Source organism: Ambystoma mexicanum, chromosome 7p (genome assembly GCF_040938575.1).
Source record: "Ambystoma mexicanum isolate Mex_15411 chromosome 7p, UKY_AmexF1_1, whole genome shotgun sequence".
Lineage (NCBI taxonomy): Eukaryota > Metazoa > Chordata > Amphibia > Caudata > Ambystomatidae > Ambystoma > Ambystoma mexicanum.
The window spans coordinates 600621225-600636354 of NC_090939.1; the positions used below are offsets into that span (position 1 = coordinate 600621225).

The 15130-nt window shown below is 45.7% G+C and overlaps 1 protein-coding gene across 4 annotated transcripts in view; it reads right to left on the reverse strand.

Annotated features, from left to right (window-relative positions):
* Positions 1 to 15130, reverse strand: part of HERC2 (HECT and RLD domain containing E3 ubiquitin protein ligase 2) — a 2956340-nt gene that overhangs the window by 2578549 nt on the left and 362661 nt on the right. For all 4 annotated transcript variants that reach the window (XM_069636605.1, XM_069636607.1, XM_069636603.1 and 1 more), the window contains exon 12: positions 3929 to 4080. In XM_069636605.1, coding sequence (XP_069492706.1) covers positions 3929 to 4080 — 152 coding nt within the window. The remainder of the gene's footprint in view (positions 1 to 3928; positions 4081 to 15130) is intronic.

The following is a 15130-nucleotide window of genomic DNA, read 5'->3' on the forward strand; positions in this document are numbered from 1 at the left end:
CTTGTAGATCCTTTTCAAAGGCCACTGCTTAGTTTTTAGTTGCTTGCGGTTACAATTGTTACAGCTTTTGACACCGACAGTTCTACCATATTATCGGTAATAATGCCCACTCGCGCGCACACACAAAGATATATGGTAATTGTATTTAGTTTGCAAAACCATTAAAATAGTCTTTTTGAAAGGAAAACAGTTGGTTAGTCAAGCTATAGCAGAACTGAATGCTTTTAAGGTCCAATTCGCAACCCTAGCTAAAAGGCAATTCGGAGAGGGTCAATATCTTGTGAAACAGTAGAACAGAAAAAGTTCCTGTGGATACTTTCTTGTCTCTATTCCTAAAGATTCTGGCAGATTAACACAATGTTGGAGACCCTGTTAAAAGACTTGCTAAAGGGACACAAGCAGCAGCTTGGGTCGAAGGTAACGCGGTGGGGGGTACGCTGGACACCATTACGTTCACTCCAATGCTCTGGAGCGAATTTTCGGATTAAGGCAAGCAATACCTTTCTCCCCACAGTACCTTTGGTTTAAAGAAATGTTTGTGGCTGGATTCTCCTCGATGTGGCAGCGCTAGACCCAACCTCCAGATTTCTTGGTTGGATGATGAAAGGCAGGACAATAGACGGGATCTCTCAGCAGCAGTCTTGAAGGATGACCTCTGGCACGGATTTCATCAGCTTCTCTGGTCAGTCTGCAGTTTTTTTGGCACCTTTTCTGCAGCACCAACAAATGACATGATTCGCCCTGTCAATCCCCCACGATTCTTGGAGTCCTGCACTCTGGTGAGGGGACTTGGATGAATTGGATTTTGTCCTTGTGAGGTTCACCAGGAGCTCAGCAAAGACTAGGATGGATTCGGCATTGGCAAGACGATGCACTACGATTGGGTCGCAGGTCTCCAGGTATTCACGGTTTGCAGCTCTGGAAAGCCACAGCACCTTGGGAGATGGCTCAGATTGTAGTTTGTCTCAGGGCTGGTTGGTCCCACCAGCCAAAGGGAAGGAGTCTTCCTCTTCAGAGTTCCTCTGTTGCATAGACAAAGGGGTCAGGACAGCAGTGATTGATTCACAGTGTTGCAAAGGGTCTGCAGGCGTCTCTGGTAGTCTTCTTCAGTTACTTCAGTTTGCAGTGGTCAACTTGCCTTTCACCTCAGGAACCTCACCTTTTATTCAGTTTCAGCACACACTCCTCTGCAATCTCTCAGCAGTCTACAGAAAGGGGCAGGTGGCTGTCCAATCAGGACAGCCAGGCCCCCTGTGGGAGCTAGTCCCATTCAGGCCCTCAGTCAGACAATGGATAGGGGAGTGAAAAACTCCTCCCCCAATTCCTGACTGCCCAGACACACTGGAGCCTAGGCGGGGACACCCAAGGGTTCCCTCCAAAGGCAAAACACTCACACAGAGCTTCCCCTCAGAGAACGGTAGAAAAAGGGCTATCAAAGAACAACCAAGCTAGAAATATCGAAAAAAGAAAGCCCCCATGTTGCTACTTACTTAACCCTATTGTGGACAACCGGGACTGTACATACAGTCTGCGGTAAAAATAAAAGAGCACAATAGTCAGTAGAACACATCCACTGCCACCAGCCATAACCAGAAGGTTGTTTAGGTTACTAAAAAAGTCACAGGAGAAGGGGGATACTAGGTAGCCCCTTGCCACTCCACATAAGGATTCAAACTCCCCTTGGGGCCCCGTTAGGGATAATTCTCGGTTAAGGCTAATTTCCCAAACCTAGTGAGTCCCCCTCAGCTTTGTTGGATTTTTTGGGGTTTATTTTTTTCTCCTGCTAAGAGTGAGACTCTTTTTCTCCCACTCTTAGACATTATTTGAGAGATCCTTTGACTTTGTTTGTTTTATGGGTTATGGGGTCCTTTACTCCATAGGGCTTCATGTGTTTTTGGTATGTGTGTTACACAGCACCCTCTGTGCCGTAACACAGGGGTGTCATAGTGACCCCCAAACATAGACTCTGTACCCTGGGACTGACTACTGTCTCCCAGGGCATGTACAGTCACCATTGGCTTTACTAGTCCTAAATTGTGAACAGAACCAATACAAACCATCATATTGTGGGCATACTGGTAGGGGCAATTCGATTGCCCCTGGGTCTGTTCGAGGGGGCACTGTCCAGTCCCCCCCGAGCGGGTTTTGGCTGGTGGCAGTGGATACTACTTTATATTCAACTGCCAATATATTCCTATGGGATTTTCCCATTGTTCGAGGCTAATACTTTTTAACATAGCCTCAAACATACCGCTGGTTTATTTTTAATGTTAATTCATCGGTTGGTATTTTTTGCCAGAACTCGGTTCCAAAATGGTGTATGTGTTCGCTTCTGTGACTCCAACCCAAGTGGAGCCCTTTGTTCGACTTTTTGGCGGGCTTCTCCACAGAAGCCTCCAAAAGTGGTGCCACTCTGTCTGGGTACCACAGGGGGTGTGGGAGGGGGTTTAGGCACCCTGGACCGAGTTGCCTCGGCAACTCAAGTCGCACCCTTGTGTGATTGGCCCAGTGGTGAGCCGCCCGGCTCACCACTTAGCATGTTTGAGTGACAGCTGGGACTGATGAATGGGGGTTTTCTGCATAAAAGCAGGGCTTTGGGGACTGGGACTACAGACATCGCCACAGGACCAAAGAATCCAAAGAGGGAGAAGCTGAGCCGACCTGCAACGACACCACCGGTGGAGCCCTGCTGAACCGACTCACCACTTCTTCCAACGACAGAGGAGATCTTCATCCCGAAGAGTCTTCTTCCTTTGACTGGTGGGGATAACCGGTTTGCCCGCCTGTTTGCCTTCCCGGATCATCTCGTGGCCGCCTTGCCTGTGCCAAGCACCCCGGCAACTGGGATACCACGTTTTTTTACTACCGTGAATAAAAGGGTAGTACCTTTTAACCGGAGAACTCCACGGCTTGTTTCTTCCCTGGCAGTGCAATGACCTGCAGCTTTCCTCCACGTCGAGACCATCTCTTCCTCTGGATGACGCCACAACTTGCATCCGCTGCCAGGAACAACCGCCCCCGCTGGAGGATTCCCTCCACTTTCAAGGTACTGTGTCCGCCTGCCCTCCCTCGCATTGGTCTGTGTGGGGTGTCTCTTAAATCCTCAACTTACCACTTGGGTTGGGCCCTAGGCTGGCTAAGTGAACTTTTCTGAGCTGAACTGATTCCTTTTTAAACTCTCTACAAGACTCTCCAAGCCTTTTAAACTGTGTGATCTTGGGTGCATTGGTGTTCTACTCTCTCCAAGAGGGAGCCTGGCCTCTAAACTTTTTGCTCACAAGTAGACTGACTTTCCTGCCTTGCTGAGTGCTTCTAAAGTATTGTGTTGTGTGCTGTTTCTAATTTTTGCCCTTTCCCTCCCTTTTTCTTAACTTATTGGAGTGCCATCTTTAGTTAAGCGCTCACCTCTGTCTGGGAAGAAGTGGTGTTAACTAAGACTTGTCTAATAAAAAGATTACATTGGCATGTTTTCTATGGGACCTTAGACACTGTAATGGGACTCGGGGTGCAAATGTGTTTCTAAGGGCAGTGTCATAGCAAAAGTCCAATTGGGCTTCTGCTAACTATTGAAACATTGTATGGCTCTGTGAGATCACCATGTTTTTACCGTATTCCTATGCACAACAGTATACCATAAAGAAGCTATATTAATAGATACCGACTTTGAACCTTCCAGTGCATTATGTTCATCAAAAGTTTTTACTGTACCTTTCAAGCAATCCACACTTGAATGGTTGTCTTGACTGTTCATGGCATTGTACCACTTAGAGTCAGAACATTAAATGAACCCCCAGTGAACCAAGAAGAGTGATCTAACTGGACCATTTCAATAGATCCTAAGAAAATATCTAACCACTAGATTTGCAGGATATTAAAGTCAAATGTTATAGCTCAGCGAAAGTCAATAAGAACATATGAAATAACCTACAGTGTATCACCATGCCCCAATCTTCCACCATCTCCACAGCCCCAGGAGAAAACTTCGCCTGTTATTGCTAAAGCAAGATAGTGCTGTCCATCAGAATGTGCTGCTATCTTCGCAATGTTTCGAGAGGAAAGACCCTGCACGGGTTGAGGTCCCTGTAAAAAAGAAAAAATACAAAGTAGTTATGTGTACACGAGAATGCAAATAATATACAATGCATCTTTCTGCATGTTTTGCCGTCTGAAAGTATAGTATTTTCAATGGTCACACTTCAATAAATGCAATGCATTTGCAGGTGTTCCACTCAAACTCTTGCAACAAAGGATATGGTCAAACTGAAAGGTACAGAAAAGCACACTTGTCCTAACTGTACACAACTTGTTCTGCATCATTACTGAATGTTCAAAGCTGATAACTGAAAATGGTTGCATGTACCAAATGCTGGCATTCGACAGGGTATGCAACAAAGTCCCCTTCACGTGCCTGGGGACCAGCAGTGGGGGGTGATCAAAGGGGCCTTGTAGCTCTCCCCAACCTAGAGATTGATGCGCCCAGAGGATGCATATGTGGAATTCCCTTGACTACTTCACTGGATCCCCACCATATTGGACAGGATTAACACTTTAACAAACACCAAATAATGCCAACAAGACCCAATATCACGCACACTGCACATTCACAATAGCGCAAGCAAGGAAAGTCAGGGAGGGTGGATGCTTCACATGGTGAGACCAATATTAAATTTGAGAAGTCCCCATCAAGCCAGCATGACAAACACCAAAGTTAAATGGTGTTGCATAGCGCCCTGGAGCACCGCAGTATCAATCCAACCGAGACGTATACAAGCCACCCAGCAAGTATGCAGCTCGCATTTAACAACTGTTGGGACTGCGAGGACCATAATGACTCCTCGAGAGAGCACCATATCGGAGGCTGAAGTAACTCAGGGTACAGAGGACCCTGGCGAAAAGGCAGTGGGCGTGGAAAGGCCACCAAGCTCTCTCCCGGGGCTGCAAGAGAAGGAGTGACACGTCAGAAACCTCAAGGATCAAATGAGCTACATACAGAACAGGAGGGAAGGACACCCAACTCAATCACTAGGGTAGGAAACCAAAGGCCTAAGAACAGGGCAACATCTACTCTTCACAAAGGTGGTAAACTGGAAGGTGCCGGGAACAGAGATTCTCAAGTACTTCGACTGACTGAAACGAAATCCTGACACAAAAAAGGACATCTGCAACTGCAACCCCTGTGGCTCACTCGCCAGGACAAAGCACAGAAGAACATGCCCCCAGTGGAATCTGGAACCTCAGCAGTGTTCCCTGGAGCAATTGGGACTCATGGGGAGGGTTAGTTAAAATACATGTTCCTTTCCCACCTGTTCTCCAGAGGGTCACATGGCTGTAAAGCCCTGTCCCCATCTCACTCTTTAGTGTCTTTGGTTGGTGGGCCATAGGCAAGGATTCCTTCTTAAACCTATCCTAGAGTGTGGGATGGCGCAAGCTACATACCTTTTTAATCTTTTGAATCATCCACTGGCATTGTCCAATCACATAGTAAATCTTCCTGAGAAGTGAAACTTTGGAACGGATGACTTTAGGACACAAAGGCACCAAACCATCTTAAGACTGGACGTAAGTGTTAAGGAACTGTTTAATGATTATTCTAAAGTGTCTATACTGAACTGTATGCATCTGGCTACTTACCCGTTTTACACTGGTTATTTAAACAAATGCTTTTCTATTTCTTTTCTATTGCCTAGGATAACTAAAAAGCAGGGACACCCCCGCTCCCTCCCCAACTCTCTGGGCTGATGGAACACAATATTGAATAGAAAAAAAGGCGGTCACAAAGAATCATTTACATAAGTATCAAAACATTCTTTAGTTAATACAAAATATTGATTTAATCATGAATGGATCCAAAACCAATAAATTAAAGCAGGACAACGATGAAAACAGTGTTACAACCATAATGACAACAAATTCAATACAGGTCTGTTCCCCTAAGTGAGTGTGTACCTTTTACCACACTAGCTCATCCTTTTACCCCCATTTTAGGGACCCTTTTATATTTATTTGTATACCTTTTTCTAGGAGTCATGTTTTCCTCCACGCTTTGGGGCATCTGTCTGACTTTTGCATCAAACGCCGCTCTCTGTGCAGTGTTGCTGGGAGCTCTTTGGACTTCTTTTTATTCCCTGTTCTAGAGGGATATCTATATCCTTCCTATCTTTTTCTATTATGAGATCAGCATACCCCCACCTTATGTGGAATGCTGAGGGGCTACATTGTATCCCCTTCTCACTGCCCCTGTAACTTGTTTGTTACAGTGACAAGCTAACCTGAATGGCTGGTGGCACTGGTTTTATCCTAACTACTTTTGTGCAATTTTTACTCCCAGGCTCTACTCGCAGGCGCTGTAGTGCACAGACGGGTCACCATTGACCCAAAATGGTGACAGTGTTCTTTTTTTCGCCAAAATTCAAGCTGACTTGTCCTTTCTTGGTCCTTCTGCCATGCAGGGTGGGGCGGGGGGGTCCTACTTTGACTTTGGTCTTCAGCAGGATCCTTTTGTGAAGCCCGCCAAGGTGCCAGTGTGTCTGTTAAGAATAGGAAAGGGAGAAGGACTTAGAAGCTCTGCTATTCTTGGTCTTCTGCTGTGCCTGTCTGGAACCAGTTCCAACTAGGAAGCTGGCTGTCCTGAAAGGATGGCCACCACACAGTTTGAATGGTGCATGGGTGCTGATTGGCTGGGTTCCTGCATAAGAGGCATGGATCCTGATGCTTAAGACAAGCTCATCACTGAAACTGAAGAAACTATGCAGAGAAAGAGGAGAGACACCCCCCCAAACCCCTGCAGCCACTTCAAGATTACTGCAGATGCCTTCTGAGTAATTGCTGCTGTCTGACCCCTTCTTCCCAGTGTCAGGAGAGCCCCAGAAAGGATGACTCTACCATAGACTGGTGGGTCCAATCATTCTGAATAAGTCTTGCATTTTGAGCCAACCCACGACGAGCTGCGACCTTCACCGGCTACAAAACACCAATACACCGAGACCTGTGGCCATTTTGCAGCGCATCGCCTTCCGAAGAGCGAATCCTCCCAAATTAAGTGGACTCCTTCTGGACCTCCAGAGGCATGCTTCTACTCCTTGAAGTCCGCTCACCAGAGTGCTGAACCGAGAAAGCAAGATGAATCGACCGGGTGGCAATCGTTCTTCACTGGTGCTTTGAAAAAGGTGCCAAAATCACAGAACCACAAATAATCCTTTGCCTGGGGCCTCTTCACTCGGCTGCTGCTGCAAGATACATTTCAGGGTCACTTCTTTTGTCTGCCTGACCAATAATCCGGTGAAATGGTCTGCTGCTGCATCGTGGGGGCATTGTGCTGCAACCTCTTATTCGCTTCTAGGGTACTGCAAGACTCTTGGTAGAATTTACATAGAGTTGCTCTGGTGCTCCTGTGATGCTGGAGTGCAGAGTGCCGATTTGTTTCTTTGGGCATCAGCCCATACACGTTTAGCCCAGGCCTAATGCCTATGTGACTTCAGGGAGTCTTATCCCAAGTCCCTGAACCTTTCCCCCCCCCCAACAATTAGTGTTACTTCCTTGCTACTGATAACATCCTCTGGAACTTTCAGACTTTCGACAGCTTGTGCCTTGCTTGTTTGACCTTCCAATCTGGCCCTGAGGCACTTAAATAGATTGAGATGGACTACTAAAACCCAGGGCCTTTGAAATTATTGCAAAATATGTATCTGCTTCAACTTGGTCTTGTTTCATTAATTTTACATGAAACAGTTATTACAAAAGGTTTACTTACCTGTTGAATTGCATACTACCCTTCTCACTCAAAGCATTCCAAACTTTTTACTTACTGTAAATATTGCATTGTTTTTTCCAAGTTATGCATTGTGTATTTTAGTACTAACCTTTCTGAAGAATCACAATAATAAACCATTATTTTTATATAACATTTAGTGTTTGCGTTTCCCTTCCTCCCTCCTAAGGTAAGCCTGGCTGCTGTAAGGGTGCAGAAGGAAGGGTGTGACACAGTGGTGACATGGTTGTTATTAACTTTTATTAAAGTAAACTGAGGGTTTGAAAAAATGCCTCCCTGTACCCAAGTACTAATAGGAGTTTTCCTGCCTCAAAGGAAACTAGTGAAACTGTCGGGCGTCGACATAAAACATCAGTCACTGTCGTGTCCCAATACCCTACTTCTGACCCGAACATTAAGATCATAAATCTAAAGGGCAAGGAATCATTGTTCTCAAAAAGGTACTGATGAAATTCCTTCATCGAGGGAAAAGTTCTAAATATCAGTGATATTAATCTTTCGAATATTGGAGGTTTTTTTCCCTCAAAATGTACTCAAGAAATGAACGTAAAAAAAACAATCTGTGAAAATCAGGCAAGCATGGGGGTATGTGTGGGGGGTGCAAAGATCAATGCCCATGTTAACATGCTCTTCAAAATGTAGGACGGCAAAACTGGGTCAGTGGCCAGGTATGGCATGGAGCTATGTAGTATTAAGATACAAATCCCTTTCAGATGATAATTGAAAACTATTTAAACATTTATGGGGATTACCAAGATCAGACCCCAATTTTGGAGTCCACATAGAACTGGAGCTTGAATTAATTGGTGATAATTTGTCCTTGCAGCCATTATTTCATTGGCTTACAGTTCGGAGTAAAGACCAGGCTGGTCAGACGCATGACTTAAGACTAATTTATGAAGATATTAGCTGGCTCTCGTGCTTAAAATCTGAGCTGGGGCAATCAACGCAGTCTGATCTTTTAATTTACCAAGAATACTATCTATTACAATGGCAAAAGTACTAAAGACTTGAGCTAAGGCACTTAGGACAGAGAAAAGAGAATCTAAAGAGTTGTTGGTACCCTTCAATAGGAGGAATGTCATGGTTTCCGGACAGGACCTTCAGAAATACCATCTGTGGGCCGAGAATCCAGATCAGAGGGTATTGCTAAGTAGAACGCGATTCAATTGTATACCCCTCAGAGCTGTTCTGGCTCTCTTGTAACGGGACCTAGCTAAGCAATATTGTCCTCTCTGTAAGGCCCCTTTGTAGGATTTGGCCCATGTTTTATTGTTTTGCCCTACATATGCAGAATTAAAGTCCAGGACTTTATGCAAGATATTGCAATATTTGGGTTTCTAGCACTTCAGAACAGTGTTATTTTTTATTTTGAGGGCTGACTCTCCTAGAATGGGTTGGGTCCTCCTTTTTGTAAGGGGTGCCTTATATAAAGGGAAAATACAACAAGAAAGCATACTCTTTTAGATATTAATTATTTAACCTGTGGTTTGTTGTCCTTCCTTTTCTTGCTGTTATGAGAGTTTCATGTGTTGTATAATGTATATGTTTTTATGTTTTCATGAAATGTTTGGTATTTGCAAATTAAACTTTTAATATCCATTAATCAGGCACCGGAAATCATCTTGCTCCATGTGGATGATGCACTATACACCTTGCACCCATTATACACAATGTCCTCCTTTTCGGTAATATATCTGGGCTCAGGATGAACTGCTCTAAATCCAAGCTATTTCCCCTGACAGACGCCAATGTTGCACCTCGAGATCTCCTGGGGTTCGCTTGGTCCCCTCTAATGTTCAACTACCTGGGGTTGGTTGGCACTGGCCATCAATCCGCATTATACGACCACAACTATGGGGGCTATTTATCGTCTTTTAAGCAGAAGTTGACGGGCTAGTCCAGATTACCAATTCCATTGGCAGGGCGTGTCGCACTCCTCAAGATGGTTGTGCTCCCACAACTCCTGTACAGATTCCTTAATATTCCACTTTGGCCAGGGAGTTTTTCAAGCAACTTACTGTAGCAATCAACAGCTTTGTCTGGCACTCCGGCACGGTCCGGCTGAAGCAGTACACGTTGAGATCATACGCCAAAGGGGTATATCTGGTCCAACTTTGAATGGTATTGGCTGGCAGCCCAGACTCACTTTGCTGCATTTTGGTTTGATACCCTTAGCACACACCTTCACATCAAACTGGAGCGCCAGCACACCGAGATGTTTGTTCCTTAATTCTCCCCCCTCTCGTTCGCCACCTGAAAGCCACCGACCCCACTATATTTACACGGGACAGGATATGGAGGCAGATTGGAGTCTCCCATCCTTTCCATGGCGACCTCCCCAAAAGCCACCATGAGTGGTTGGACAACGGATGGTTTGGGCCTTCTTCGTGATGTTTTCGCTGAGGGGTCATTTATAGAGTGGAATAGGGTATATACAAATAATTTGGTCCTGTCCTGGGAATGCAAAATTTTGGAGGGGAGTTTGTGAAGCTATGCCAATGATGTTAGACTGCACAATTGTACCAAACCGCAGGACATGTTTCATTCATGTGTTCCCTCACCTCTGCCGCTGCTACAGGAAGCTAGCGGGCCTTTGCATGCTATAAGCGACTCGCTGTATTCTACTCCTCTGGTTACGCCCAGCTGCCCCTACTGTAGACCAATGGCTGCGTGCAGCAACCTGGGCCTCAGACACCGAAGATCGCTGGTCGGCGCTGCAACCATTGTCCAGCAGACCGATTAACATTTGGCTCCCTCTTCTTTCCTACCTGTACTCCTGGGATCCGATGGCGACAGCAGTACTGATCCTGCTCGCCCCCTCCCGTACAGCAAGATTGAAATCCTTATGACCACCTGGCTTTTACCCCCTGTTCACCGAAGTCCGCTGTGTGTGGTGCCTGTCTCTGACCATGCATGGTCAAACTGTTGATGCCGAATGTACCAGTTAATGTTTATTTAATTTGCTTGACATTGCAGTACAGACAACAAAGGTTTTTTAAAAAAAATATCCATTAATCAAAAGAAAATGCCCTCTTTCAAGGGTGAGGTGTCCGATGTCTGGGAACTACTCCTTTCCCCTGGCTCGTGTCTCATTACACTTCACAAGCCCAGAAGTTGATTTATGAGAAACAACCAAGTTCATCTAACGTCTGGTTTCAAATATGGGTGCGGGTCCCAGACTCGCAGTATTGGTTGCAACCAACTTGGTTTACTCTCCTGACAAGTATGGTTTTTCTTAATATTTCCTTCTCGCTCTCTTAGGGTCCCTGACCCTCTGATTCTCTTTCAAATATGCGTGCAAGTCCCAGACTCACAAAACCGTTCAACAGCAGAGTTCACTCTCCTGTATTTCTGTCTACTCCTTTTTGGGTCTGCAACCCTCCGATTCAGTTTTATATGTGGGTGTGAGCACCAGACTCCCAACTCTCCTTTGGATAGCATGGTTCACTCTCCTGCAAAGCTACCCTTTATCTTGCTGCGGTTTCACTGTTAACTAGGGTATGTGACCCTTTTCTATCCATATTTCTCTCAGGGTGTCAGCTCATAGTATTCTCCGACTTCCAGGTTTACCAACCCTCTCACTCGGTTCTCTGTGCTTGTACCGGCTTCCCCGGACCTTCTGTCCCTTCCCACCAGCTCATGGCCCTTTGCTTTCGATTCACATCTTCTGGGCCATGGTACTCCTTATCGAGGCTCTGGTAGCGTTCGGGTTCCTCTTGTCGGTCACCAGTAATCGGCGTTCAGTGTCCTTCACGCAGTCTCCTCTCTGCTTTGCTTCAGGCACTGAGACACCCCAGAATCTACTCTAGAAGCGAGTCTCGTACTACCCGGGTCTTGGCTACGCTCACTCTCTCCTTGTTCAGTAGACTGCTTCCCTTCTCTCTGCTTCATGGTTTCCGGGTCTGCTCCCCTGACAGCTCTTGTCTGGAGAATCTCTCCCCCAGCTTTTGTATCTCGTTGCTTCAATGAGATACCGCAGAAGACTAGACCGCTAACCACAGTTTAGAGGAATGATTTTCATACACCTTATCTTCATCCCAGTACCAAATTTGAGGGTACAGGCCTTGAGAGTCTGATTTATCGGTTTAGTTTGTCCACTGTTGGGGGTGGGGGGGAGACTGTTCCTAAAGTCCAATCGAGCTAAGACTTCATTAAACTACAGGTCCTCAACTCTTCGAATCAGTCTGTACTACTCATCAAACCTTGGTAGAGTGGCACAGCAGTCAGGCTAATCAGAAGAGGAAGAAGAAGATGTGTGCTGTAGGCAAGTACACTGAACCCAGTTAGTAAAGCAGATCAAATAACCACTTACAACAATAAATGTATATTAAAATATATATTTATTATATTTACACAAGGAATGTTTCAAAATTCTTAGATACTTTAACCAACACACATAGGAATACTTTAAAATACTTGTTAAAGGCCACTGCTTAGTTTGTAGTTGCTCATTGTTACAGTTTGACACTAATGACATTTCTACCGTATTATCGGTAATACCGCACACTCGCACACAAAGATATATAGTAATTGTATTTAGTTAGCAAAACCACATAAGAGTCTTTTTGGCAGGAAAACATGTTGGTTAGTCAAACAATAGCAGTTTTAGCGCAAGTTAACACGTTTAAAGTCTGATCCCCAACTATATGGAAAAGTCAGTTCGGAGAGGGCTCAAATTCTCACAAAGCAGCAGAACAGCAAACAGTCCTGTGGAAACTTTCCGTCTCTATGTAAGGATACTATAAGAACAACAGTGGAGACCCTGTTTAAAGGACTTGCAAAAAGGAAAGCTGGCAGCTTGGGTCAGAGGTAAGAGTGGATACAATGGACATCTCTTTGTGCACTCAACACTCTACATAAAACCAAGAAGTTGCTGCAAACAATACCTTTTCACCTCACAGTACTTTAAGGTTAGAAGAAATGTTTGTGGCTGGATTCTCCTCTGGATAGCAGCGATGGACCCGGTCTCCGTATTCCTAAGTAAGGTGACTAAAGGCAGGACTCTGATTGGGATGTCTCGGCAGCAGTCTTGAGAGAGGAACTCTGGCACAGATTTCTTCAGATTCTCGTGTCAGTCTGTGGTTTTGGTGCCTTTTCTGCAGCGCCAAAAAAGGACACGATTCGCCCAGTCAATCTTAATTCGATTCCTGCACTCTGTTGAGGGGACTTGGATGAGTGTCGGATTGTGCCTCTGGAGGTTCACCTGGAGCTCAAAGACTTGGACAGATTGGGCCTCAGAAAAACATTGCACACCGATTGGGTCAGAGGTCTCCTGGTATTGGCGGTTTGCAGCTCTTGAACACTGCAGCACCTCTGGAGAGGGCTCAGATTTTAGGTTGTCTCAGGGCTGGTTGGTGCCACCAGCCAAAGGGAAGGAGTCATCCCCTTCGGAGTTCCTCTGTCACATAGAAAACAGGGTCAGGACAGCAGTGGTTTCTTCACAGTGTTGCAAAGAGTCTGCAGGGGTCTCTGGTCATCGTCATCGGTTACTTCAGTTACCAGTGGTCAACTTGCCTTTCACCTCAGGAAACTCACCTTTTATTCAGTTTAAGCACATACTCCTCTGCAATCTCTCTCAGCCGTTTACAGAAAGGGGAGGGGGGCTGTCCAATCAGGACAGCCAGATTACCTCTCCCACCCCCAGTGGGAGCTGGTTCCGTTCCGTCACTCAGGCAGACAATGGATAGGGGAGTGTTGGGCAAAGTTTTTATGCAGTACCCTTTGGGACCACTACACACAACTAGGACTACAGGTGTAAGCAAAACCAACCTTTGGTAGAAGTCTGTACCAGTTTTGTGGTAGCGTTGCTGAGCAACCAGGCTTATCTCAAGAGGGAATGTGAGCTGTAAGGATGTTACACAGAGATCTATAATTACAAGTATTCAAAACTCAAGGTTTCTTGGTAAAATAAGTATTAATTTATTTCACAGTCAGTTATAAAACATTCACTAAAAGGAGGCAACCTATATCACACAAAAATATACTTCAGAACTTCACAATATCAGTTTGAGGCATTTAAACTACTTTGGAGGAGCAAAATGGCAATCGGAGCATTTGAAGTAGGAGCAAAAAGGCATAAGTTAATAAAATAAATATTATAGTTATTCTAAAACAGTGCAAATAGTTTGAGTTCACCAGAGGAGTTGATTAAATGCAATAGGTTAGGCACAGGTCAATGGGCTAAAGTATTGTATAGGATAAAGCAGGTCTGGAAGTTAAACAGAAAAGTCTTTGCCAAAGTTCTCAGAAGGAGTTTGTAAAAGAAAGATTCATATGTTGGGTCACAAGCTGACTAGGTCTGCAAGTTGTCAAAGTTTCAAGCAATTCGCAGTGAGAAGTAAGTTCTCTCGGTCGGGTTTTCACAGTACCTTGCAATGAAGAAAAAGATGAAGACGTCTGTTCCTGGCAGTGCCTGCAGATCTCGCTGTTCCCAAGCCTTAGTCGTGGGGAAAAGAGGGAGGACGTCAGGGGACTCCTGCACTGCGCTGGGACTGGTCAAAAAGCTGGCAAAGGCAAATCTTCAATTCCGGTAGCTGTAGTCAAGCACACAAACTGGTGTCCTTCTCCCAGGCTGTTCGGTTTCCTGCAGCACTCTGAGGAAAATACAACCAGCTCCGAGAATGGTATCCAGGTGGCTTACAAGTTGATTGGTCCCACCAACTCAAAGGGAGAAGTCGTCCTTGAAGGGCTTCTCTGTCGAGATTAACTTGGCGTTTCGAACCTGCAGCAGGGCTTCACCGGTCCAGGAGTTGCAGCACCCATCCTCTTCCAGCTCGTCTTCGGTTCTTTCGTTCCAGTGGTCGACTCTGCCTTCCAGCCAAGAGACTCTCCTTTTATCAAGTTCCCTCCCATTCATTCCAGCCTAGCTGCCACTCACCCGGCAAGGTAGCTGTCCTTGCCGGACAGTCAGCCAATCACCCCACAGTGCATTTGGGTCTCCTAGGAGACTGAGCACAGGGAGTTCCGGGCACCTCCTTCACTTCCTGCCCACCCCTGACACTCGGGCGCCAGAGTCGGTCTTCAGTCCTGAAGCCCGCCAAAGGCGTAGGAACAAAGGGACCAAACCTGGTTTGGCACGCAGAGACAAACTCTAGAAGGGCCTTTCCAAAAAGATGGCGAAAAAAAGAATGGTTGAAGGCCTAACAAAGAACAACCACGCTAGAAATGGCGAAAGGATCCACCAAGTTAGTAGGTAGGTGACCCTATTGTGCACAACCGGAACTGTGAATACAGTCTGTGGTAAAAAAAATAGCACAATAGTTGGAAGAACATGTCTACCACCATCAGCCATAACTAGTAAAAAGTCACAGGCGCAGAGGGAAGTGGAATACTAGGTGAAAATATTTGCGAGGGGGCAGC